Source organism: Trachinotus anak, unplaced genomic scaffold (genome assembly GCF_046630095.1).
Source record: "Trachinotus anak isolate AG129_WGS33_773 ecotype Australia unplaced genomic scaffold, CSIRO_AGI_Tana_v1 ptg000028l, whole genome shotgun sequence".
In the NCBI taxonomy this organism is placed as follows: domain Eukaryota; kingdom Metazoa; phylum Chordata; class Actinopteri; order Carangiformes; family Carangidae; genus Trachinotus; species Trachinotus anak.
Genome location: NW_027273879.1, coordinates 6,862,371 through 6,886,516, shown reverse-complemented (window position 1 = coordinate 6,886,516; position 24,146 = coordinate 6,862,371). Strand labels below are relative to the sequence as shown.

The window sequence follows — 24,146 nt, the reverse complement described above, 5'->3', positions numbered from 1 at the left end:
TTACCTTGTAGATATCCGTTTCACAGTGATCTGTGGCCCATATGTTTTGCCCTGGGTCATTGTCCTGCCAATGGAGCGCACTAGAGGCAGAGTGTTGACCTTGGGTGACAGAAGGCCTCTGAGCTCGCCCCGGATGATAGCTGTCGTACCTAAACTATAGCGTGAGGTGGACGCCTGAATGGAGGGAAGGACAGGAAATAAAAATGAAGGAAGTGAGTGAGGCATCACACTGAGGGAATGATAGTGAGGCAGAGAGAAGTATGTGATTACCAGCTAGACTAGTCAATTATTTTTTGTTTGATGATTTAAAAGGGCAGAAAATAGGATAAACGATTACCGGATTCTTGGTGTCCAGGTTGAGCAGCCTCCAGGACTTGTACATGAGATCAGAGAAGTGGTAGAGTACCCTAAGCCGCATGCTAAGGACATCAGGGCTGCAGTCTTTCAAGGTGTTGTACTGGGGAGGGACTGACTGGGGAAGGCCAAGCTGGAAATTTCCAGAGCCACCTGGAGATGAAGGTAACAAATGGAGTTCCATGTGTGGATCATGGACACAAAGAGTATTTGGTTGTGTACAGGTGCTGTAGGACTGTGTGTCTACCTGAGTTTTTCATCGAGGTAGAGGGGGTGGTCCATGCTGAACTGTGGCAGCGGCCAGCAGAAATCTGTCTGATGTTTTTCCCCTGGAGGGCCATTACGAGTGTGGGCTCCTTCACTGGGTTGGAGTGTCCGAGACCAAGCTGGACCACGAACAAAAAGGACCACAGTCTATGGAGTGCTTCTGATGTGCAGTAAAAACAAACTTCAAAGTGCATAATTTAATATTGAGCATTTGGTTACCTGTCCCTCACTGTTGCAGCCCCAGGCATAGACGTCTCCAGTGGAGGACAGGGCGAGGACATGTTCACAGCCCACAGCAATGTCCTCTATGAACAGCCCCTCCAGGGATGGAACCACCTGGGGGCAGGATTTATTCTTCAGCATGGAGTCCGGCAGGCCGATCAGACGCTCTGATTAATGAACAGAGGGAGGCCAAGTAACACAATGGCATATGTGAGTGTGCTCCACAAATAAACCAACAAAATTGCTTTTTTTTTTTGCTGCATGCAGCTTTATAGATTATTTCAACTAAGTTGATGAATTGATTTAAAAAAATTATGAGCACTGACACCTTTTTGTCATAAAGAACACCCTTCTTAACAAGCACACAGTTCAGAATTAATACATAGTAACTGCGGCCCAAAGACCCAAGAAGCAAATTAGTTTTTAATTACTGAAATACCCAATGTGTCGAATTTGAAAAGTTGTGACTTCAAGTTCATCAAGAAAAGACACTGTGACAATCAGCAATGGAGGCCAATATAATTGCTACAAGCTATTTTACATACTTTTTACATGTATATGCAAATTAGATTAATACTTAATGAGTTTTCTTTCTTTTTTTTTTTTTTTTTGAAGGGTCAATTTAATTTGATTTTCCAATCAAATAATTTGCAGTTAAAAGAAAGTTACATTATTTTCATCATAGTTGTGGCATAATTATATAACAAGGCTATTTAAAAAAGATATTTTTAAAACAATTTTAAAACAATTTTAAAATCTAGTTTGTACCTTGTCCAAATGTGTAAACATGTCCATCACAGGCCAACGCCACAGAAAACTGAGTTCCACAACTGACCTTCTTAATTCCCTTGTTGCACAGCTGCTCCACTTTCTGAAAACAGGAACAACCAAAAATAACATTTTATCTACAGTACACTACATTTACAGCACCTGTAAATACATGAGGGAAAATAATTCAATTAAAATAAACTAATAAACAGTTTAAGCAATGAATATAGATGAGGCATTGATAAGATTGTCTCTCGTATTCTTCACTGCTCCAGGAAAGTAATCAGGTGACATTAACAATCTGTGTTTTGTCTTGTGTGGATTCCTTCATTTGAGTCTTTGTCACCATCAACTTACCTGAGGGTAGTATTTTGCTGTAGAGGACCCGGTTCCTAATTTGCCATAATCCCCATCTCCAAAAGCCCACACAACCATCCCATCGAGGGACAGCACCAGAGTGTGGTTGAGACCACATGACACCTGAGAAAGGTGACCAAGTTAGCTTTTTTTTCCCCCCACAGTGGAGACTTCAGTTTACAGTATCACCATCTAAGTTCAAGAATTACCTGCCCCACATGATATCCCTCTAATGCTGCCACCCGTTCAGGCAGCATCTTGTTGGATGTTGACCTTTGACCCAGACGTCCAGATTCACCACTGCCAAAGGTGAACAGTTTCCCATCTGCTGTTACCACGGCAGAGTGCCGGAAGCCGCAAGCCAGCTGGGAAGAGAAAGAAAAGCGTCTATGTCACCTACATTGGCATCTTCGACATGTTGGTTGTAATACCAGAATCTTTTTGACGGTTCCAACAATATAGCAGAAAATCACAAAAATATCACACAGTAGTTCAGAGCAGACTTGATTTCTACCTGAACGACCTCTTCTCCTTGTAATGCCTCTATCTGTTTGGGTCTCCTCTGCCTTTCACTGTTGCCGTGCCCCAGTTTTCCAAAGTCTCCGTCTCCCCAACTGAACACCTCCCCAGTCTCAGTCAGGGCCATAGAGTGTCCATCAGACCCACAAGACGTCACCAGCTGAGTCACCACATACCCTGTCCACAAATCAAAAAGTCAGTAAAGCTCAGCTTATACAGAGAAGAATTAAGAGAACATTAATTAACAATTAAGCCTAAATAGAAAGTACCTTATCAAACTGCAATACTACAGTCAAAGTATTTTTTGTCCCTTCTGTTGTAGATAAAACTAAAAGCAGACCAGCTCAGACTTGTTTCTTTGGCCCCCTGTGAATTCTGTACCTTGAAAAGCAAAGATAATGGTGGGGACGTAGAGATCATCAGAATTCCCCTGGCCCAGTCTGCCATATTGTCCTTCTCCTACAGCCAATACAGTCCCATTGGACTGGAGCAGGAAGGTACAGTTCTGACCACACACAACCTGGATGACAATGCAAACACACAAGGGAGAAAGAAATGTTAGAAAACAGCAGCAATGTGGGACCCAGTCTGTGTCCAGAGAGGAGAAAGTGTTACCTGTTGTGTCTGTGATAGAGAGGGCGCAAGAGTTGGCATCATGAGGTTGGTTCCCATTCCTGCCAACTGTCCATAACGTCCGTTCCCCCACAGGTATACCTCACTCCTCCCCCCTTGTTGCCAGTCCTAAGAAACACAACAGGTGAAATGGACATAATCATGTTTTATAACACAATAGAAAATACTATCTCACTGTGTAAAGAGAAAGCAAATTGAAGATTTTTTTTCCTACAATAGCTTTAAAAACCTGTGTATTGTGCCCTGTTTAAAGATGGTTAAGCTGTTACCTCTGGTCTGTTTGTTGCCCAGGACATCAGCTGTTCATCCATCCTGAAGCTCCACTTGCTATTGTCCTGAAAGACAGAGAAGTGTCTCAATAGATGTCCACATTCAGATTCCTGAAACATGTCCAGCTATTCCCTAAACAAACAATAGGACAAAGAGGTTTGTCACTACTCACCAGTGCCTTAATGATTTCAGTATCTTCCGCATCCTGAAACTCTGAAACAATGAAGGATTCTGGGAAGGCAGTACCGCTGGCAATAGCCTCAGCGCTCCGGACAGTAGTGGCGTATGTAGCGAGCCAGCTCCACTCTGATGGGCAGGCGTGGATATCAGGACAGGTGTGGTGTGGGGGGCGTGGGAAACGGCACAGGTGCTTCTCCAAGGACAAACCAACAGTCAAGGAGGCCAGGCTCTGAAGGAAGGCACTGTGGACCAGCTGGTCACCTGCTGCAACGTGGGTCTGTATTGACAGAGGGCAGTTACAATTCAGTCCCAGCTGAATGGGACAAAAACATACATAAGTGAGTAGTGAAATATTTTGGTTGTTGCTGATATAAAAATTGGAAATTAACAGCGGAGACAAAAGATGAACACCAGCATACAAGGAAAGAGGTGAGATGTGCCCGGAATGACAATCAAATTCAACAAATTTAAAACAAACTATTTTAAAATGTCGTTTCATTAATGACCCGCTCATGGTTGTACTGCTCCTGCAACAGCAAGGGCAGCCTCTCCAGGAAGACGGCCAAACAAGGCGCCCGATTTAGGCCCAGGATGTTCTGGCTTCTGAGAACCATACGACAGGAAGCTAGCACATGATTTTGACTGATCCAGTCGGGGGTGCAGCAGATCAACAAAACGTCCTGAGAAAGAAACAATGGCACAACACAGCAGTTAAGTAACAGAGGCAAGAGAAAATGTGGCATCTGCAAAGAATTGGGCACCTTTTTTTTTTTTTTTTTTTTACATGGTCTCATAGTCATAGAAAGTCTTAGAAACGAACCTTCAGTATAGAGTAGTATGAAGAAAATCACAGCGAGTGTCTGGTTACTTTCAAGAAGCAGTTCAACATTTTTGGAAATACACTTATTTGATTTGTGCAGGATTATTATATGACAAGGTCGATACGACTCTCTTATCTGTACACTAAATATGAAGTTAGAGCCAGGAGATGATTAGCTTAGCTTAGCATTAAGACTGGAATGTTTGAAAGAATTAGCACCAACCTATCCAAATGTAAAAAAAAAAAAAAAATGCTAGTACCTCTAAAGTTTGCTAATCTAATCAAAGACCTTTTAGCTGGAGATTTGTATTAAGAAACAGATGTGAGAATAACCATATATGTTGAACTATTCCTTTAAGATTTGATAGAAATTTAAAGTATAAGTGATCCACATTACCTTCGACCTCCCAAAGCAGGCAGCTACACCCAAGTTTGGTATCCATGTAGTGCTGACAACTGAACCCAAACCTGTAACAGTCTGTAAGACTGAACCATCCTGCAAGAAGCACAGAGAGGCAGAGGATTGAAATTCTGTAGTCAGACCTCTGAAATATTTATTGTAAAGTGAAACACCACAAGAGTTTAATTGTCTGGCAACATTAAGCATTAGATAAGTGACATTTGCATCGACTTCAGATTAGAAAGTGGCAGAAGCAGTAATCATTGTTTTCTGACCTGTAAAGACCAAATGTTGAGCAGCCCCCCTATCCCTCCAGACACCAGAGTCAGTCCACTGGAGCAAAATGAAAGGGACTTCACTGCCGTAATGTGGCCATGAAGTACAAACACACACTTTGCACTGTCCTGCTGTAAAAAAGGAACAGAAACAGATAAAATCAAACGATGAATAACTGCTGCATAAAATCCTGACAACATTTTCATCATTTCAAAATATTAGTAGAACCAGGCCTGCAGAAGGACCTCCAACAGCAGAGACAAACTGACCTTGGCATCACTATTTTTATCTTGGCTTGGGGAGTTGTTCAGTATGTTGGGCAAAGACACAATAGTGCCCCCCTGTGGCAGTGTCCAGACATACACAGAGCCGTTCTGGCAACCTCTACAGAAACATGGAGATAAAAAAAAAAAAAGAATTATCTACAACATGTGAAAAAAGGAATAATCCTACATGCAGCTATTATTAGACAGTGTTAGATTTTCACTGGTTCTTTGTATGTCCTTCTCTAAAATTGTTACCGTTACTGTTGTTAAGCTAATTGTCATCTAAAATCAGAAAAGGCAGAAATTGAGAGAAAGAACGAAGAATGGGTTATTTAAACTCACGCAGCCATCATGAGCCTGGGATCAGGCGCTCTGCCAGCAAGTGGGCACCATTCGGCGATGTTAACAGTGCTGGTGTGAATAAGGGAGTGCAGGGTCACCCAGGTGCCCCCAGAGCGTCCCAATATCTTTGTCACCTCTGACCTGCCCAAGCAGAGTAGCAAGTGTCCTGTGGGGTCCCATTTTAGAGAACTCACACTGTCCTGCAGAGTGAAGAGGAGGAGAGTGGAGCGGTCAGTAAGAGTAAACAGAGAGGAGAATGATTGTGTGTATATTCTTTGTCAGTGTGTAGACAATAGAGTCATGGATGCAGCTCTTCAGCATAATGAAATTAAGATGAGTATGGAGGAAGCTTTGCAGACAAACCTGGAAGACAGACAGCACTACAGGCTGCTCATTCTCATAGGTCTCAGTCATGGCCAACAGGATCTTTCCAGTGGGATAGCCCACTGCAAAAGGCTTGTCCTCACTGTGCCAGGCGACACACTGGGGGGCTAGGAGGAATCATGGGAGAAGATCATAAGATTGATATTCTGAGAAATGCACATGTTCGCATTCTTGCCAAGAGTGAGATGAGAAGATTGATGCCACTCTCATGTTTGTACGAAGATAGAGCCAGGAGTTGATGAGCTTAGCTTAGCATAAAGACTGGAAGCAAGGGGAAACGGCTAGCCTGGCTCTGTCCAAACATAAAAGATCTCAAGGAAATCACTGCGCCTGCCTAAGAAATAATTCCAGCATACAACTTCCTTTAAACCTAAAACGTCTCAGTCTCACAAATGGTGAGGTAAGATGTGTCCATTCAAACACATCAGCTAATCATCGACAATAGAAATTTAAAGAGAAAATTAAGTTAAACTATTAAGTATGTGTTCATAATCAATTTTAAATCTTTTCTTAACACAGAGTCTCCTTTTATATTTACATGAAAATCTGAGTGCGATGTGAGCGCCTTCATTCTGTTCGGGTAAGTGAGTAACAGCATGTAGTAAGTGTGTATAGCAGCCTCCTCACCCTCTTTCCTGTGGCAGTGGGTGAGTTCAGTGTTCTTCACATGCAGCTCCATTTCCTGCATTGTGACCTGCAGCCAGCAGAGGGAGCCATCCAGCCGACCCACCAACAGGCTCTCAGCAGCTCTATTCTTACAGGTGGCCGGCTGGTCAAGGACCCACAAGCTGAAGGTCTGAGCCCAGCAAAGGGCTGTTACCCGAGACACCTGAGCCTCCACATGACAGTGAGATCCTATAAAGTAGTAGTTTAATACAAAGCATAATCAAAGCAAGCACTTACAGTGATTTCTGTACTGTAGATCATTTTATAAATATTATTTTTGTATTTGTTATGTTTCGGTATACCACATATTTATTAATTAGTGACATGGAATAATCTGTTTGACTATATAATCCACAACAATAAGAAAAAACATTTGCAAAAAAAGTTACATATATTTTCAGCTTCAACATTGTGTTTTGTTACACTGCTGGTAATTCATTCTCTTACCAGATGTTACAAGACAACTAATAAAATCTGAGACTAGTTAAAAAAAGACATAGATCAATAGACCAACCCCTGATGTTCATGATGTTGATGTGCTTGTTCTCAGGGGCAGCCAAGAAGTTTCCCCCTGGACTCCAGTACACGGGAGACATGTGATGACATCTACCAGCCCTCTCACTGTTTGATCGGTCCGCCTTACTGGAGAGAGTCAAAGGGAGGAAAATTTCAGTTTACAATCCAATTCTTTGTTAGAAACCCCTCTATCAGATTTTTAGAAACTTCTAGGTTTCGTCTACAGGAACCATTCATTTTTCATATGTTTTAATTGAAGCTAAAATGCACGTCTTTCTGTGCCAAGTACATTAGGCTTTCTGAATTAAATGTTATTAATATATAGTTTTACCTACGAATAAAATGAAGGTTTGAGAAGTTAGATGAACAGATATCCTTTAAAAATGAGCATCAATACAGCAGAGGATCGAACAGACTTTACCTCGTTATGCAGGAGAAGGTGGTCTGTAACTCCACTGTGTTCTGGCTGATGCTCCACAGTTGCACCACCTTGTCCTGAGAACATGTAGCCAGCAAGCTCTGCTCACTGCTCCAAGAACAGCTGGCCACCTTAAACAAACAGAAATCATGTAAAGATACTTCTACTGCACAAAGAGGAATAGTGTTACAATATGTGTAGCTGTGACTTTAAATATTGTTCTAATGGTGATTGTTCATTGACTACTAATCCTGTAAATCCCTCACCTTGTTGTAATGTCCTTCCAGCCTCTTGAGAGGACATTTGTGTAAGTCACCAGCCAGGTCGCTGTACGTTTGGGGACGATTAGGATTGTCCCGTCCTGTGGCAGCCAAGGCCTGCACCAGCTGTTGTGCTGCCCACTGGCGGTGTTTACTGGTCAGCCGGGCAGACAGGACACATGCTGCCAACGCATTAGCCAGCTCCAGAGGGCCCACTCTGGGACTCAAGTGGGGTAAAGGGGAGGGAGGCAAGGATGAAGAAGACACCCCGTGGTTTCCTGCATCTATGTTAAACAGACACATAAGCAGAGGAGAGCTACTATGAATAACAAGATCACAAGATTTCAGACACTGTAATAAATAATTACACATAACAACACATCGACTCTCTCTTACCATGAGCCTCGTGTTCAGCCCTGTCCGGGCTGTAACAGTGAACACCCTTTTCAGTCAGCAGAGTCACCAGACTTTGTGTGACCAGGAATGTCGGTGGCGTCTGGTCATTGTAGTCCCTCTGCTGCTGGGCTCCCTGGGCTGCAGCTGTTAGATTGGAGGTCAGACAAACTCTCTGCTGTGGGTCACTGATGGCCCCGATGTTCACCCCTGTAGCTGCTGCCATTAGGTCCTACAGGCAGCAATATAAAAAGACATTCACATTTTAGAATTTACATCCATTTGTCAGCATTTATATATGTTCACAATGAAATAATCCCTTAATGCATGGATAATTCATTATTTCAGTGGAACATAATTACATCATTTATAATTTTCTATGCTTCTGCCACATTTGTTCTTTTAATTTCATCTGAAAGAAATGCTCTTTTTTTTTAATCATAATTACTGTATTTTTGTATTTTCATTGTGCTGTCTGTGTTTTAAATCATTCTTGAAGCTCATTGTAATTAATCTTTTACCAGCCTAACTTAGCTTTCTTCACAGTTTCCAATAAATACTTTCAATAATACCTTATTCCCAAATAAATAATAAATAAAGCACAAAAGACACAACTATATTGTACAGTACAAAAGAGAAAATTATATTTACTGATATATTAAAAAATATGTACATTTACTGTTATCAAAAGCATATGTGACACTGATATAGAGCCGATATACTGATATAATGTGATGCAAAATTTTGAGCACTAATGATTAGCTTATTAAGTTTTTTTATAAATAGTGACTGACCAAAGAAAACTGACCTGAGTGCATATCTCCACCAGCTGTCTGTAAGCAGTAGAGCTATGGGCTACCACGCTGCCGATGGCTGAGGTAAGGAAGCTGAGGCAGGTGGAGTTGTTGCGTTCTGTTGCCAGCCCCTTCGTACCTGACTGCCTGTCCACACAGGTGTGAGCCCTGCCCCCTGCCGCTAGAGTCATCAAACGCACCAAGATACGGATATCTGCCAGACCCAAGGACTCTAATCCGTTGGACTGGCTGCACACTGACGCACTGGGTAGGAAGATGAAAGAGGAATCTTGAAAACACAATGAACTGATGAAAAACAAAATGTATCAACAAAGGTATATTTCGGTCAAACGTGCTGTACCTAGAGGCAGTCTGAGACAGTGCTCTCATCACCATACTGTAGGCCAGCAGAATCTGTGCGGTGGAGGTGACTCTTCTTAAAGCTTTCAGTCTATCATGAGAGTCCCTCAGGGATACTGCCTGCTGTCCAAGGCTCAGAGAGGTCTTCTGCTCAACAAGGGCATTCCCTGGTGAGGACAAAAAATACATCAAACAGCACTCGTTAATTATAGGACGAACCTTGCTGAATTCACACTGTAAAGCATCCTGACAGTACACGGCATTCTTATCCTTCTTGTGTGAGCTTGCAAAAAAAAAAAACCCCATACCCTGGGAGTATGTGTGCCTCAGATGTGCAGCTATGATAAATGAGTAATGAGTCACTGTGCTGCAGTAAGTTTGACTGTGGATGGATTGTGGATGCTGCCAACAAGCACAGAGGGAATGTGGGTGTGTGTTACAACAAGTGGGCCAAATCTTTCAGCAGAGATAAAATGAAAGAAACATCTATTGCAACAGGAACAGGAGGACAGTTAACCACTAAGTGTATCTGACCTACTGTTGCGTTTGTATATGGCCAGCAATTTAATATTCAGAGGTGTGTGAATACCAGAATTTTTTTTTCACGGGTGATTGGTTTGGTGTCACACTGTAGAGACATTTCTGCAGAAAAAGTGACCACTTATCAACTCACTGATGCTTGACCAAATCTCGCAACTATAATAAAACACCCAGTACCTTTGGGAGCTGCTGCTCTCGTTGGGTCAGCACAGCTGTAAACCCGGGCTCCAAGGGGATCTGGTTCAGCAAAGGCAATGGGGTCTGGTACCAGCTTCTTTTCAGTTAGCCCTAGTGGTCTCAGCAAAAGCCCAAAGTCCTCCAGGCCTGTCAGCTTGTCTGTGTCACACTCGTCCTGGTGGCTCATTTCCCAATCATCTGAGCAAACAAAAGTACCATTTATATAACAATGCATTTAATGAGTACCAAATGACTATATTTTAGAGTTAAAGTATCCTTCCCTACCGTCAGATGTGCTGTCCAATTGGCCGATCAAATCAGATGTCAGACCTTTAATCCTAAGAGAAAACAGAGGACAAAACAATGATAATAATAGGCTATATACTATACAAGTTTTTATAAAAAGTATGAGAACAAGAAACAGTCTAGAGGCACTGTTATAGGCTGCTATTTAAATTGTCTTGCATGCATCCATTCATCATTCCCTGCATACATAATGTCACATATATCTGCTTTACCTTTCATATTTAGAATTTGTGTCGCTCAGGTTTGCAGCCAGATACTTTTCCCTGCAGGAGCTGCAGAGGAGGTAGAAGGGAAAGTTGGAGCCACATTCCCCTTTGAACCAGACATCCACGTAGGCCCCGGTGCTGTCGTAGCCCTTTCGTGCAGCGCTCTGCCCGCAACCTGGGTGACGGCGCTTTATGTGATTGTTAAACTGCAGGGTAAGGGTGTTGCACAGCTCACACTTCACCATCTGACTGTGTTCTTCTCCGGCCTTAAACAAGGGTAAAAAGATGGATGATAATATTTCTAGTATACTGACAAGAAGTGAACAGTATGAGAGGGTATGTATGCATCAATGTTTTAAACACAGTGGGAGCAAAGCAAGCCAAGAAATGAAACAACAAACAACACATCATATGTGCTTTACTTGTTCTGCCAGCGTAGTTTGTAAGAATGAATACAACAAAATCAGTATGTCTATATTGAGATTCTTTATGAAATTTCATTCATTTTATTTGCTATGATGTGATATTTGACAGAAATTAATCTGAGAGTTTGTCGTTTTGCATTTCATATCATGACATATATTTATTAAAATAATCAAAACTACATCATTGTTTTTGTCCATGTCTTGTAGCCTTAGTGATGATTTTTGTGTCACCTCCACTATCTGGAGTGTGTCTCTCTCCAAGCTGAAGAACGAGGGCGTGAGCAGGTCCTCATAACTTTCCTCATGGTATGGGTCATCCATGTAGCCCAACTCTGACTCCTCCTCAGCAGAGAAAGGATGAAACTCCACCTGCTCTGGCCATTCACCGACCGCCGTGTGTTGTTGGTACAGCTGTGGGAGGGGGTTGGGTGATGGGAGGTCTGAAAAAAAGATTGTGTTTGTTTCAAGTGAAAACGCTCAGTAGAATGAGAGAGATTTAATGTTATTGTGGGCTGTTATTGTGACTCACGTCTGCTTTCAAACCAACACATGATCTAACACAGCTTTGATGTGCACATTTCATTTCTGAATCAAGGCTGTTACTCTGACCTGCCCGTCTGAAGGAGGTCCTCTGAGTCGGGCCGGAGCGTCGCCGCCGTGCTGGAGGAGGTCTGTTCCTGGTCAGGTGGACATCCAGGAAGTTCTCCCTCTCTATCCAGTCCAGCCCTGGCAACAGGCTATAAACCAAATAACATGCACTCCATCAGCAAACTGGTTCTACTTATAACAATAATACAGTACCAGCTGCAAAATGTCAATATGCTCCTGAAATCCCTGACCTTTCACTGGGTTGACTGGTGGGGCGCTCAGGACATTGCACTGTCTCCGGCCCATCTGGGGACGGGGTCTCAGGAGCACCCGCGGGTCTAGTTGACTCAGCTGCCTGCTGCTGCTCCTCAGTCAGGGGGTGCTCTAGCATCCAGCTGGCCAACACCTCAATGGTCTGAGAGTCCAAGTCACCTGCTACATCTGGGAGGGACCACAGGGAAGTTGAACTGTCAGAGTTCAAAAAGAAAGGATGGATCATGGAGTGCTGCATTTCTACTTCATGTCGGACATCACCACCAGATGATCACGCTTCTGTGCACTATCTAAGGTCAGGCCAGCACATCTGCTCTGACAACACAGTGTGGGACGAGGGGTGGTGTGAAATTTGTCTCATAGTGGGTGAGGAAAGGCCTAAAATTAGGCTAATGAGGGCAAGTGAAGTGATAAAAAGGGTGACAATATGTATTGGTGCTATGTGTAAATGTGAAAATACTCATACAATTACTTGTTTACATACTCATAATACATATATGATCTGTGCCATATGAGAACCAAAAATTCTGAATGGGTTCAGTTTTACCGTGAGGTGACCATGTCGCCTTAGAAGCTTGTGTGAGCAACATTTTAGCAAAAATAAGATTTGCATGAAATTCAAAATAATAAAAATAACAACAATAAATAATAAACAAATAAATAATAATAACTATCAAATATATGGTTATAGTAATTTTGATGCTTGTTATTTTTGCATTAACACTAGAAAATAACAAGAGCACTCTGTTCACTCTAAAAGAAAGAAAATGCCCCCCCCCCCCCCAACATATAATGCACACTTTTCGTTTAACAAATACTACAGGAAGGCTGCAGCACACAGTGAAGGACAGATGTTTAAAATAGAAAAGCACATGAAGCAAAAAAATTTGTGGTATCAGACACACTACACAAAGCAGTACCTGCTGCCTCCATGGCCCAGTAGATATGTCTCATAGAGAATCCCATTTCTAGCAACCGACTGGTGACAAACATTTGTGTCCGTTCTGGTAGTTGAGGAGAAAAGGAAAAGTACACAAAAAAAAACAGAAAACAAAAACAAGCCCACAGAGACATCTTGAGTTTTTCATGCATGTAGACTGCTGTGGAATTTAGCAGATAAATAAATTACCTTCACATTTTGTTTTATTTCTTTTCCTCAGTTTATGCTATTTTATTAGTCTTTACACAAAAAGCCTCTACGTCTTTTGTATAGTACACCTTTTCAGTTTAGTTTTCATATCCTGAATGAATGATGACACCTACCAATTGACCGGCCTGTTAAATCCTAATTTATCCTTAGATAGTCAGAGCAATGACCTCAAGTTTCATGCACTTCCCAGCAATGTTCAAAAATAACAATAGCATAACTGACGATGAAACAAATGGTGCCATTCAAGCATGTCAGTGCACAAACTGTGTCATGCAAGCAGTTGATAATTTTAATATCATATCTGTCTGACAGCAGAACAAAACACATGCTGTTTTGAGCAGCAGATAAGTGACAAATAACTGAACATGAGAGCATGCAAGAGACTGAGTTTCCAATGAGTTATCACCATTCTCCTGTTATGATAACGCAGGAGTCTGGCTGAATTCAGCTCTTTTTGAAATTACATTAATAGCATTTTTGAATATGAAGCCAGCATGGGGAAAAAGTTTGTTAAAATCTGAACTGACCTGCAATTCTGCAGCAATTAGCAAAGCTATTCTTTTTGAAACATTATGTTGTTTATCATTTATTTCAATTTTTCTTCTCTTTGTACTGCAATGTATTGACAGCTTTTCCACCAATCAATGTCTCTGCGTTTGTTCTTACCCAGGCTGCTTCTGGCCTGCGTGCTGCAGGGACCTGGTTCCATGAAGCTAGTCTGCTGCTCTGTGAAGGCATCACAGGAAGCAGAGCTGGCCAGGCTGAAGCAAGGGTGCAGAACGGAAGGAGCACTAACCAGGCCGGTAAGCGTAGGGAACCGAGTTAGCACCATGTGCCTAGAAGGAGTGAAGATATACAGTAGTATATACAGTAATAACACAGTGCAAGTGGTGCTACACTACCAGTCGTCAGTCCCAAACAAACTTTTTAAATATTAAGTATCTAAAAAGCATAAGTTGAGCTTCATTTAACCTGATTGAAGATGCCTAAAATCACAGCAAATCAAGCATGTATCCTCTTACGTCAACATTTTGCTCAACTCAGAGAAGGTAGTACAATATGTGCTTTGTATTGTGGGAGACTTTTGGAGAAGAGCTTGGTACTATACTTATCAAAATTCTCCTCCCTGAAGGGCTTAGATTTCATTTTGTGTTTTGTTACATAACCCCGAAGCTGTTTGTTTGTTCGCCTCTTGAAAGCAGGAACAACATCGACACTGATCAGCTGGCTGGGTTAAGAGAAAAACAAGCAGGCGGAGCTGCAGCCTAGTCTACAGACAGTGCAGGCAGAATCCTCACTCTCTTTTTTCATATATATCCTAACTCACCCATTCCCTGGACTTCAGAAAAGCTGCTGCTGCCAAAAGATACAGGTCTGTGGCAATCAGTAACATGAGAATTCACCAGAATTCCAGTTTGTGTCCATTCAAGACATTTCAGAGAATATGCTATACTGAGCTTTTAGTAGGACTTATTCAATAATGTTCTTATAATGAACCAATTCCATACTCACTGGAGCAGACTGATAGGGAGGAAAGGGTTGAAATTGTCAAGGCCATCTGCCTGCAGGTTTGTTGGCAGAGATGAAGCCAAGTCAGTATTAGAGGATGAAGCAGAGGCTCTGTTTGACTGACCGAAGATGGCAGTGCCTTCCGAACCTGCACTGTACAAGGACACGGAGCTGGAGGACTTGGATATGGGCTGAGACAAGTGGTGGCCTGATTCTGCAAGGAAAATGTTAAGTTATTATTTAGTTGTTATTAATATACTATATTTATATTTTGATCCTTAACACAACACAACATACATGTCATTGTAACCCCCTAGTCCTTGAGCACAAGAGTTGAGTTGAGTTGAGTCAAGTCACAAGTCTTCATAAAGAAAATTGCAAAGTCGAGCTTCAAGTCCTTCAGATGCGAATGTAGATAATTAGCAAGTCATTTAATTTCAACATTTAAAGGTGTGTTAATAGTGTGTTTTAGAAACCAACTAGAGCTGCAATGATTAGCTGATTTAAAGAAAATTTGACAGTTGTATGGCTCTGGGAAACTCTGATGGGCATTTTTCATTATATTCTGATGTTTTGAAAACCAAACAGTTAAAAAAGTAATCAGCAAATTAATCGATAATAAAAGCCATAGTTTTAGGCCGAATATGTCCAATGCAAAGGCCAAATAATTAAATATTCATGGTGTGTGGCTCAGCAAGGCATCCATGTCACTATCTCATTTATTTCTTAATTATCTATGGACTTTAAAAATAAAAACCTAAGACTTCACAAGTCCAACTCAAGTCCTAAGTTGGAATTTATGTGAGTTCAAGTTCAAGTTCAAAGTCTCCAGCTCATCTACACAGTAACAGAACAAAAGAACTAATAAATCTGATCCATAAATTTAGATACCTTTGCGTTCTTTGTCCTCCTGCAGTTTGTTAAGCGCTCCTTTGTAGATCATGACCTGAGCCCTTTCCAGGTCGGTAAGAGACACGCTCTGTTTGATGGGACAGGGCCTGACTGCCCACTTCACCATGCTCTGCACCACATACTGCAGCACTGATCTCAGCTCAGCACTCTCATCCCATTGTTTGCTGCTGGCCTTAGCCTGGTCGGGGTTTACGCTGGAGAGGGGACTCACTGAAGAGTTGGGAGGCTCATGTTTAGACACTAGAAGCAGATCTGATAGCTTCTCACAGCTAAAAATGACAGTGAGGGATTTCAAAGCTCCAATGAGAAGATATGAGACTCTAACTGCTCTCAGTTCAAGTGCAAAGGCATCTGCTTTGGAGGTTTGGGATGTTTGGTGAGGTAGGGATGGACAGGACAGCTCCTGATGGTCCGCGATCTTTGTAGCATCTTTGGTTGAGGACGGTGATATGAAGACATCTGTCTCAACCTTCTGATCCTTAAACATTTTCCTCTCGTCTTCGGTCAGCCATCTGACTTCATCCGACGCGTCTTCATCCAAACAGCTCTGTGTCTCACCCTCTTTCATGTTCTCCTCTGAGTATTTCCTTTTGGGGCTTGGAAAAGCCCCGAGCCACCCCTGCTCCTCCAGCAGCCCCATCAAATAAATCAGATCTAACAACACCGTCGGTTTGAGGCCTCCGAGTCGGGTGACATCGCAGCAGGATATGTCACAGGGCTCCAATGAGATGATCGGCGTGTCGCTGGGTGACCAAGAATTCATGGAGCTTAGTTATTGGGTAGGATTGGAAGAAGCCACAGATAGAGCATGGATTGACACCAGGACGGATTCAACAGGGATTAATGGATTTAAGAATGAAGAAGAAGAAGCAAGAGGAAAGTAAGATCAGAGGGGTAAATGATGAAAGTAAAGTAAAGACAAAGAAGTAACTTACAGAGGAGGAAAAATAAACACTAACAGAAAGGAATTATACAGAGTAGTAAAGATGCTGAAAGGACCAAGACAAGAAAATATAATAACTGTTTAATGGAAGTTAATGAAAGTCATAATTTAAGAAACATATACAAAGACATTTCATCATAAGTAAGTGAGCATATGAATATATATTTGTAATACCTGACAGAGAGGTCCGGCTCCTCCCACTGAAGCTTGGCCAGGGAGCTTCCTTCTTTCAGGACGCCGAGCAGAATAGCCCTGCGTCCACTGGGCTTGTGCAGGCACAGACCTCCAGCCCGCAGACCGCTGTCCACTCCTCCGATGAGGGCCAGCACTGGCCACACTTCGTTGCACAAAGCAGCCAGCCTGGCCTCTGACAGGGACCGACGATGTGCTACCAATTCCCCTGTGTCGTCACCAGCCACATCTTTGTCTCTGTCACTGTTTTCTTTCTCTGAGTGTGTGGAACTGATGCCTTGTATGAGAATGCAAGACAGTGACAATCAAACAAAGAGTAATACCCATTTAGAAAAATACATTTCACATAAATGTACATAAGCTTAATCAGTTGAAACTTTAATATTGAAACTCGGTTACTGGATACTGTTTGATAATCAGTGGCAGGTTCTCAAGCCACAGATGTACTAAATCAAACAGTCTCTAGCTGGTTTCATCCATCTGTTTTTCACACCAGCTGTTCACTCCTGGGTCCACGGGAGGTGGACTGTGACTGACGGGGAATTGTTTAAAGTCTCTATTGCTAACATCATTTCAGTTTTACATATACACACATATCTGAAAGATAATGTGAAACCTATATTGAAAATTAATGCCCTTCCTGTCTACCTCAAAATCCTAGGAATCTGACAAATCTGGTAATCAATCAGCATGGTGAAGGCAGTGAGGATTTACGTGTACTGAAATTGCATCACTGTATTTGTAATAATACATTAGTTTGATAGGTCTGGCTGTCTGGATACATGGAATTAACCACAAACACAATTGCCTGCGTTCAAAAAACATTCAGAAACATTTAGAGTGACATTATGATTCCTTTGTTCACTACTGTATATAGCCCATCTTTTAATTTCACTTGAAAATAAGTTAAAGATATAAAGTTTTCCTGCATCGGTGTCATAAAATGTAACAGACGGGACAAAACAGCAGACTTAATTGTCTAAACTTGTGCCTGACCTTGATTGATGCTTCCTAAGTCATCCTCTTTCAGCAAGGGACCAATGAGCTCCAGGTGGGAATGGATGTACTGGTTGATGTGCGAGGCCCACTGGTCACACTGATGGAGCCTACGGAGGAGCTGCACTGTGGACTCCAGCAGCACCGTTGTCCGAGGGCTGCAGAGAGGCTCCCCAGGAAGTAGATTACTGGGCATGCCTCTCATCTGGAGGTCACGCAGTGCCACCTGTGAGAAACACAAAGGTACAGTTTTGATGATTGTGTAGAGTTCCTGGCTCCTAATATTAATGCAATCCACAGGTATTTTTATTCTAACTGTGGTCAAAGATCATGGTCATCAATTGCTTTTAATGGATACTCTCTAACAGTCAGTGGCAGATGCAGATGTTAATAATGAAAATGCTTGGGGGCAACAACACAAGTGCCTACAGTATGTACCTTCTCTCCAGGATTACTGCTGTAGAACAACACACAAGGGTACAGTTCAGAGGCAACCACACCTTCAAATGCCAACTTTGGGTCCTAGAAGAAAAATGCAAACACACAAAGATTTCAGAAACACACAACAATCAAATTGAGCAAAACTCCTGAACGCTAACTGTGAAGATCTGGTCGGACCTTGTCATTCTTCGCAAACGATATGGTGTGAGCCTCCATGTCCAGGATACAGGTGATGGTGTCGCCCTGGGTAAAAGAGGGAAGCGTGCGGACTAGTTCCCCACCATGGTACAGGTTGCCACTATAAGCACGATACAGCCACATGTCCGTGGTGGTGTGGTGGTTGTGATCTCTGACTGGCCAGCGTGAAACACCAATACATGTGCCCTCGTTGCCTCGGTTCTCTTTGGTGATGTAGAACTGATGAGAGAAGTTGAGTACATGTCAAGTTATTGGAGATGTTTTCTCCTCACTATATTTGGGTGATAAAATCCAATCAATAAACAAGAAACAGAAATCAGACACCACACCCTACCTTCCATATAAAACAGCCAGAGGTGATGGACGTGGTTGCCAGGCCATAACCTTTCCCTCCTGACCCATGGGAGAGGATGTTCCCACTCTCCAAAGAACAGCAGGTTATCTTGTGTGGGTCAAAGGAAAAATCTCCAATGGGAATACATTCATCGTAGTTGCCAGGATTCTGCAAAATAAGTGGTGGATAACACATGAGCACTGTATAACATGACATCCATCAACCGAATGAATAAAGAAATGTAATTTAAAAAATCCTGAAACTGGAAAATCTCAAGAATATGGAAAAAATTTGAGATGTAAGAAGACAATTCTAGGTAACCAACCGCCAGATAGAATTCAACTGTAAATAAATTATCTGTTTAGCAAATCACATTTTCAAATGCTGTTTATCATTTTGTACTCAAGGGTTATATTTCAGATTTATGTAATTCATGTAATATTCTTTGTAATTTGACAGTTATTAAATTAGTTTTTATTTTTTTGTCTCCTCTCACTTCCCATCTTACCCCCACCATGAAGAACAGGCCCATCTGTTCTATCAAGTAGCCCTGCTGTTTTCAGTGTCCTTACTGCCAGCAGTGCATTTCACTTCTTCCCGACAAAGGCATTTTCTCTCAGACTACTGCGTCACTTCATTCATCATTTTCGACCGGTAATAAAACACCAACCACTTGCATTTTTATTATATTGCTATTAAGGTAATAGGCTGGTTATTTGCAAACATTTCAACCGAATTGTGAATAGGGTCGAAATGTAATCACTGAGAGTACTAAACACAAAGCTTAGGCTAGCATGTAATTTATATCACGCATGGTATAGATATGTCAGTGGTATAGATATGTTTCATCTTTTTTTTATTTGCAGAAATTACTGAAAGTGATTTCTGCATATAAAAAAAGATGATGAATAAATAAGAACACATAAAAGATGAATGGTTTATTTCTCTGATTCTGCAAGGGGAGGGAAAATTGTTGCCTCCTCTCATATATTAGGGGACTAGTCAAGACATACCATGGAACTGCAGGGACAATTAAGTTTTACACAGTAATAAAAAGAAGAGGAACATTATACTGGTTATATGGCAATATAATATAGTATAATAACATTGTATAATAAGTATTGTAGAAAGTGCAAAAGACTTTGAAGTATTATTAAAGTTAACACTACTTTATTACCCCTGTGTCTTTTTCAGATGGCTCCTCGTGGTTCCTCTCAGCTAGAGGTTCCTCCCACATATAAACAGACAAGAGCTGAAAGAGTTGTTTAACAATCTACAAGAAGACAAAGAAAATAAGGAAAACATCATCTTAATGTACAATTTCAAACTAACAAATACATCAAGGAGCCAGTAATTTTCAAGATAAATTGTATCATACCTGTTGTATCTGAACTGGCTCAGAACAAGCAGGTAACAGTCTCTCTAAAACGTGAAAGGCCAAGAGCTTAGTGCGAAGGTTCTGGAAGCAAGGAGATCCTGAAAAGAGGATGGTGATGGTGAACAGGGAATCAAATGGAACTCATGTAAACTGTTCTGCACTGTTAACATTATCAATGCTGTTTTAGATGATTATTTTAAAGTACCTTACCTAAAGGGCACTTGTGTGAAATAATGGCCATGAGTGGATCAATCCATTTGACAAAAGTAGAAAGTCTTTTCATTACTCTCAATGACAGCACACGCCTCAGAAACACCAGGAAATCTGCAAGCTGCGATTCAACCACTTTGCTGTTTTCCACTCCTGAAACAGCAAAACAGCAGGAAGACTGTGCTCAAAAACACAAAGGCTATTTCATTATCGGTTTCACATCTGTCCTTTAAAAGAATAAACTGAACTGTGATCTTTCATTACATTGCAATGACAGTAAAAAAAAAAATTCAGGGATGTTTGATATAGCTAAATTTGCCACACCAACTAGATTTGCACTCTTGCAGCTGGAGTCCAGCTCTGTTCTCTCAGCTGTTCCTCGCTCTGCCGTCTGCTGCTGGTGGAAAGTGTGCAGGACATTTTGGAGCTGCTCACACATCACATCCATTAGAGCACTGGACACATCAATAGGCAGCGCATCCTCACAGGAGCTGAACACAGAGGACAATTTGTGATGCAGCTGTCAACACTGTGTACAAGTGTACCTTAATTTTTTGGTGAAAAAAGTCATGCGCACTGTTTTACAGCTTCTTACTGTCTCCACATTCTCACCTTGCAGCTACAGTCAATATCTGAAGCAGGCGTGTACAAGCTAGTCTGACAGCCCCGCTCAGCAGCATGGATCCAGATGTTGTGGCTGCAAACCAGCTCTGGTTCATCAGAGCACAGCTGTTGTTGGTCAGCGTGGAAAGGATTTCCAGGATGCCACATTTGATGACCAGCACCAGGTCCACTGGTTGGTAGCAGAAGTTCAGTGCAAACATTGTGGCGAGGAGAAGGTGCTGGCAGGAGCCTGGGGGAAGGGGTGGGGGGTTGTAAAATAATGTTTAAATGATACTCTAACATGTTGGACAGATGCAAAACAGAAACAGATACAAACCTGAATGTTTTCTTTCCAACAGGACCCTCTGTCTGAGGACACGCACCACCTGCTGGTAGAAGGTGTGGGCTGCAGATTGTAGCTCTCTTTGTGTATCCATACAAGCTGAATGTGTACCAGACTGGAATGAGAAAAGGGGGATTTGAGAGTAATTTATACAACTCAGCCATGAAATAGAAACTTATAAAATTAATATAATATCAGTGTTTCCCCTCTCTCCATCTGGCTGGATTAAATATTCATTCTTTCTTTCTTTACTATCTATCTATATTTACTAATCATCAACAGCTGCACAAACAATGTGATAGCATGATTACTAGATGTACCATGTAATGCTGCATCTCATAATTAGCACCGGAGTGAGAACCAATAATTTGCGTTCCCAAAGCAAAGCATCCAGAGAGGAACTGAAGCTGCACAGACTGCAACAACGCAGGAAACTGAGGGGCCACCGTGAACCCGCTGCTCTTTTCCTCCATTTTGGACAGGAAGGATGACATCTGACACAAAGCCTCCAGACGCACCTACTCAGAGCAAAGGAAATAGTTAGTAGTTAGATAGGAGCTTAAAATGTAACCACAGAACTGCATTAATGCTCCAAATCCTTTCCAGAGCTGCATTTTGCAAATCGTTTTGCAAGTTTTTAATCATTTCCACCTACTCTTTGGCCTATGTGGCTGATTACATCTCATTTAATTAACAATATGTAAAACACTACAAACATAATGAAACCTATAAGTAAAACAAACAGATGGAGATGCTGCAGGGGTCGAATTCCACTGCAGCATTCCTCAAGTCATATTAAAAAGAAACAGCTATTACCTCAGCCCTCTGTTGCTGCTGCAGTATAGCAAAAGTAATGGCCTTCGGATCCGCCAGACTACACATCTGTCCACCCGGCAGTGATGTTGAGGAGGATGACAAGTGGATCAGGCTTCCACATACAAAGTGGAACACCTGGTTAAGAATTGGCAAAGGGTTGTTGCCATAGTGGGACATGGTGGCGGTTGGGCTGATACACTGTCGCAGGCGATCCCAAGCGTCCTTCATGATGCCCAGAGAGCACAGAGGTAAGCCTGGAACAGAGCAGAGGGACAAAGGCAAATATTGTCTCAGTCTTTACTGAAATAATATTTAAACATCTCATATAGTGTTAATCATTCAGTATTAATTTTTGTATGAATTAATACTTGGTGTGATTTCTCTCACTGATTAGAGCACAACATTTCCAATAAGAGACTCATCTAAAATTTTTCATACTGACATAAGGAGTACATCTCTGTTTGTCAATATGTTTACATACATACATACATACAGACACACAGAATATACATAACTGAATATCCACAACAGCATGAAACAGCATTACACAGAACTAATGAAATTCAGCTTTAAAGTAATAGCTCAACAATTAGGGAAATATGTTTATTTGCTTTCTTTTTCCCGCAGCAGGTTAGCTTAGCTTAGCATGAAGACTATAAACTGTAAATCAACACGTGAGATGATTCTTAAGTGGTTTTTGACCTCCAAGTCCTGACTTTGTTTCTGGGAATTAACACATATTATATCTTTGTTTATCTTTGAATCCATACAAAAACCTATGTGGTTTTACAGGGGATTCAGACAGTGCCAGGCTGCAGCTGTTTGCAGTCTTTATGCTAAGCGAAGCTAATCAGCTGCTGGCGGCAGTCTTATATTTAAAAGAGAGTTATGAGAGTGGCATTAATCATCGCATATAAGCAAATCATTCAGTAATACAGGATTGTAGCTTAAGACATTTTTTTTTAAAAATGCACTATTTGTACAAATATTTACACTTACCCATTTTATTCTTGGAAGATCCCAAGGAGGTTCTGGATTGGTCAGACTGAATGAGACAAAGAGAGTATATTAGCACTGATGTAGAGGTGTAGGGCTATACTGTACTTGTACTGTACAAGACTAACCTGTTTCCGGCCATCAGCAGCCATTGTAAATGATTCTGATGATGATTTCCTGAAAGTGGACAGACACTTAGTTCAGGAACCGCACACAAACCACAGCTGCTTTAAAACAAACCAACACAGACCACCCGACACAAACTCTACCTTGCTCCAGTGTTCACAGCCTGACTAGTCTCCCCTTCACTGGGTTCCACCCAAGCAGGCCTGACCCCCAGCAGGAGGAAGAGACAGCGGGACACCACCAGATGGCAAGCAGCAGGGAAAGACAAGCCTTCCTCAGACTCCCTCTGCTTCTCCCACTGCTGCTTGGGATCTGGCTCCTTGTCTGGGCTGATGGGGCTTTCCATGCTGCTGGGGAGGGTGGAAGTGCCAAAGGATTCATACACCGTCACATTCTGCTGTACTTGCATGGCCTCCCGGGTGGCCATGAATGATTCTAGGACCTCTGCAGAGACAGGAAAGACGCTTGAGAACCAGATGTGTTGTGATGATGACTTCTGTGTATGTAACATGCAGTTCTGTTTGTGTCTGTGTTCAAAACGAAGCACTTTTTTTTAACATCACTGGGGTAAGGGCAGAAACAGAGATATGCATTTCTAACCTGACATGTACATGCGACTAGTGCCAAATACAGCCTCCTCTGCAACCTCCTCCTGGTTGTGGTTGGCTGTGGGAGGTGGGGTCACCTGCACCTCCCGGCTACAGTGACCTCCTGACTGCTGTTCGTGATCCTTTCCCACTTGCTCCACTGAGGTCCCTGGCTCTTGCCTGTCTGTATCAGGACTCTGGGGAGTTTGAACAGTCTGCAATTCAGGAGAGAAAAAACAGAGGCTAGAAATATGTTCAATACACATGTTTTTTTGTTTTAATCAGATTTAATCAGAGAGATTAATGGTGAAAGAAAATATGCCCCTTGAAATAAAGTGTAAGTTATACTTACAAGGCCAAGCATATTTTTTTGTACTATTTACAGTACAGTTATTAAGCTATATATCCTTTAGAAATGACTCTGTTTTGCTC

At 41.9% G+C, this 24,146-nt stretch overlaps 1 protein-coding gene and 2 long non-coding RNA genes across 9 annotated transcripts in view; 2 read left to right on the top strand and 1 right to left on the bottom strand.

Annotated features, from left to right (window-relative positions):
- LOC139611250 (uncharacterized) overlaps positions 1-3,568 on the top strand; it is a 115,640-nt gene extending 112,072 nt beyond the window's left edge. Inside the window, exons 3-4 of the long non-coding RNA XR_011686284.1 lie at positions 860-1,053; positions 3,412-3,568. This is a non-coding gene — a long non-coding RNA (uncharacterized lncRNA). The remainder of the gene's footprint in view (positions 1-859; positions 1,054-3,411) is intronic.
- Positions 1-24,146, bottom strand: part of LOC139611248 (probable E3 ubiquitin-protein ligase HERC1) — a 39,777-nt gene that overhangs the window by 3,246 nt on the left and 12,385 nt on the right. For 4 of the 7 annotated variants that reach the window (XM_071465735.1, XM_071465734.1, XM_071465736.1 and 1 more), the window contains 52 exons: positions 23,728-23,929; positions 23,271-23,571; positions 23,130-23,178; positions 23,005-23,050; positions 22,006-22,259; positions 21,510-21,707; positions 21,184-21,304; positions 20,856-21,096; positions 20,568-20,734; positions 20,244-20,396; positions 20,034-20,131; positions 19,833-19,928; positions 18,656-18,823; positions 18,301-18,540; positions 18,121-18,204; positions 17,683-17,908; positions 16,669-16,963; positions 15,531-16,318; positions 14,643-14,853; positions 13,797-13,966; positions 12,901-12,984; positions 11,959-12,148; positions 11,729-11,856; positions 11,351-11,559; positions 10,701-10,960; positions 10,468-10,520; positions 10,183-10,380; positions 9,467-9,632; positions 9,120-9,369; positions 8,315-8,543; positions 7,925-8,202; positions 7,662-7,789; positions 7,239-7,366; positions 6,686-6,913; positions 6,038-6,165; positions 5,675-5,874; positions 5,336-5,450; positions 5,066-5,197; positions 4,788-4,886; positions 4,077-4,250; positions 3,563-3,847; positions 3,390-3,455; positions 3,103-3,228; positions 2,869-3,007; positions 2,483-2,664; positions 2,178-2,333; positions 1,969-2,091; positions 1,612-1,714; positions 841-1,010; positions 602-740; positions 338-507; positions 5-174 (listed from right to left, as the gene is read on the bottom strand). In XM_071465735.1, coding sequence (XP_071321836.1) covers positions 5-174; positions 338-507; positions 602-740; positions 841-1,010; positions 1,612-1,714; positions 1,969-2,091; positions 2,178-2,333; positions 2,483-2,664; positions 2,869-3,007; positions 3,103-3,228; positions 3,390-3,455; positions 3,563-3,847; positions 4,077-4,250; positions 4,788-4,886; positions 5,066-5,197; positions 5,336-5,450; positions 5,675-5,874; positions 6,038-6,165; positions 6,686-6,913; positions 7,239-7,366; positions 7,662-7,789; positions 7,925-8,202; positions 8,315-8,543; positions 9,120-9,369; positions 9,467-9,632; positions 10,183-10,380; positions 10,468-10,520; positions 10,701-10,960; positions 11,351-11,559; positions 11,729-11,856; positions 11,959-12,148; positions 12,901-12,984; positions 13,797-13,966; positions 14,643-14,853; positions 15,531-16,318; positions 16,669-16,963; positions 17,683-17,908; positions 18,121-18,204; positions 18,301-18,540; positions 18,656-18,823; positions 19,833-19,928; positions 20,034-20,131; positions 20,244-20,396; positions 20,568-20,734; positions 20,856-21,096; positions 21,184-21,304; positions 21,510-21,707; positions 22,006-22,259; positions 23,005-23,050; positions 23,130-23,178; positions 23,271-23,571; positions 23,728-23,929 — 9,314 coding nt within the window. Of the gene's footprint in view, positions 1-4; positions 175-337; positions 508-601; positions 741-840; positions 1,011-1,611; positions 1,715-1,968; positions 2,092-2,177; positions 2,334-2,482; positions 2,665-2,868; positions 3,008-3,102; positions 3,229-3,389; positions 3,456-3,562; positions 3,848-4,076; positions 4,251-4,787; positions 4,887-5,065; positions 5,198-5,335; positions 5,451-5,674; positions 5,875-6,037; positions 6,166-6,685; positions 6,914-7,238; positions 7,367-7,661; positions 7,790-7,924; positions 8,203-8,314; positions 8,544-9,119; positions 9,370-9,466; positions 9,633-10,182; positions 10,381-10,467; positions 10,521-10,700; positions 10,961-11,350; positions 11,560-11,728; positions 11,857-11,958; positions 12,149-12,900; positions 12,985-13,796; positions 13,967-14,642; positions 14,854-15,530; positions 16,319-16,668; positions 16,964-17,682; positions 17,909-18,120; positions 18,205-18,300; positions 18,541-18,655; positions 18,824-19,832; positions 19,929-20,033; positions 20,132-20,243; positions 20,397-20,567; positions 20,735-20,855; positions 21,097-21,183; positions 21,305-21,509; positions 21,708-22,005; positions 22,260-23,004; positions 23,051-23,129; positions 23,179-23,270; positions 23,572-23,727; positions 23,930-24,146 lie in introns of those variants that run through there. The other 3 variants (XM_071465737.1, XM_071465738.1, XM_071465740.1) reach the window with 3 other exon arrangements.
- LOC139611249 (uncharacterized) lies at positions 3,842-7,411 on the top strand. The gene is made up of 5 exons (XR_011686283.1): positions 3,842-3,999; positions 4,107-4,280; positions 6,578-6,638; positions 6,732-6,905; positions 7,275-7,411. It is a non-coding gene; the product is annotated as an uncharacterized lncRNA (long non-coding RNA).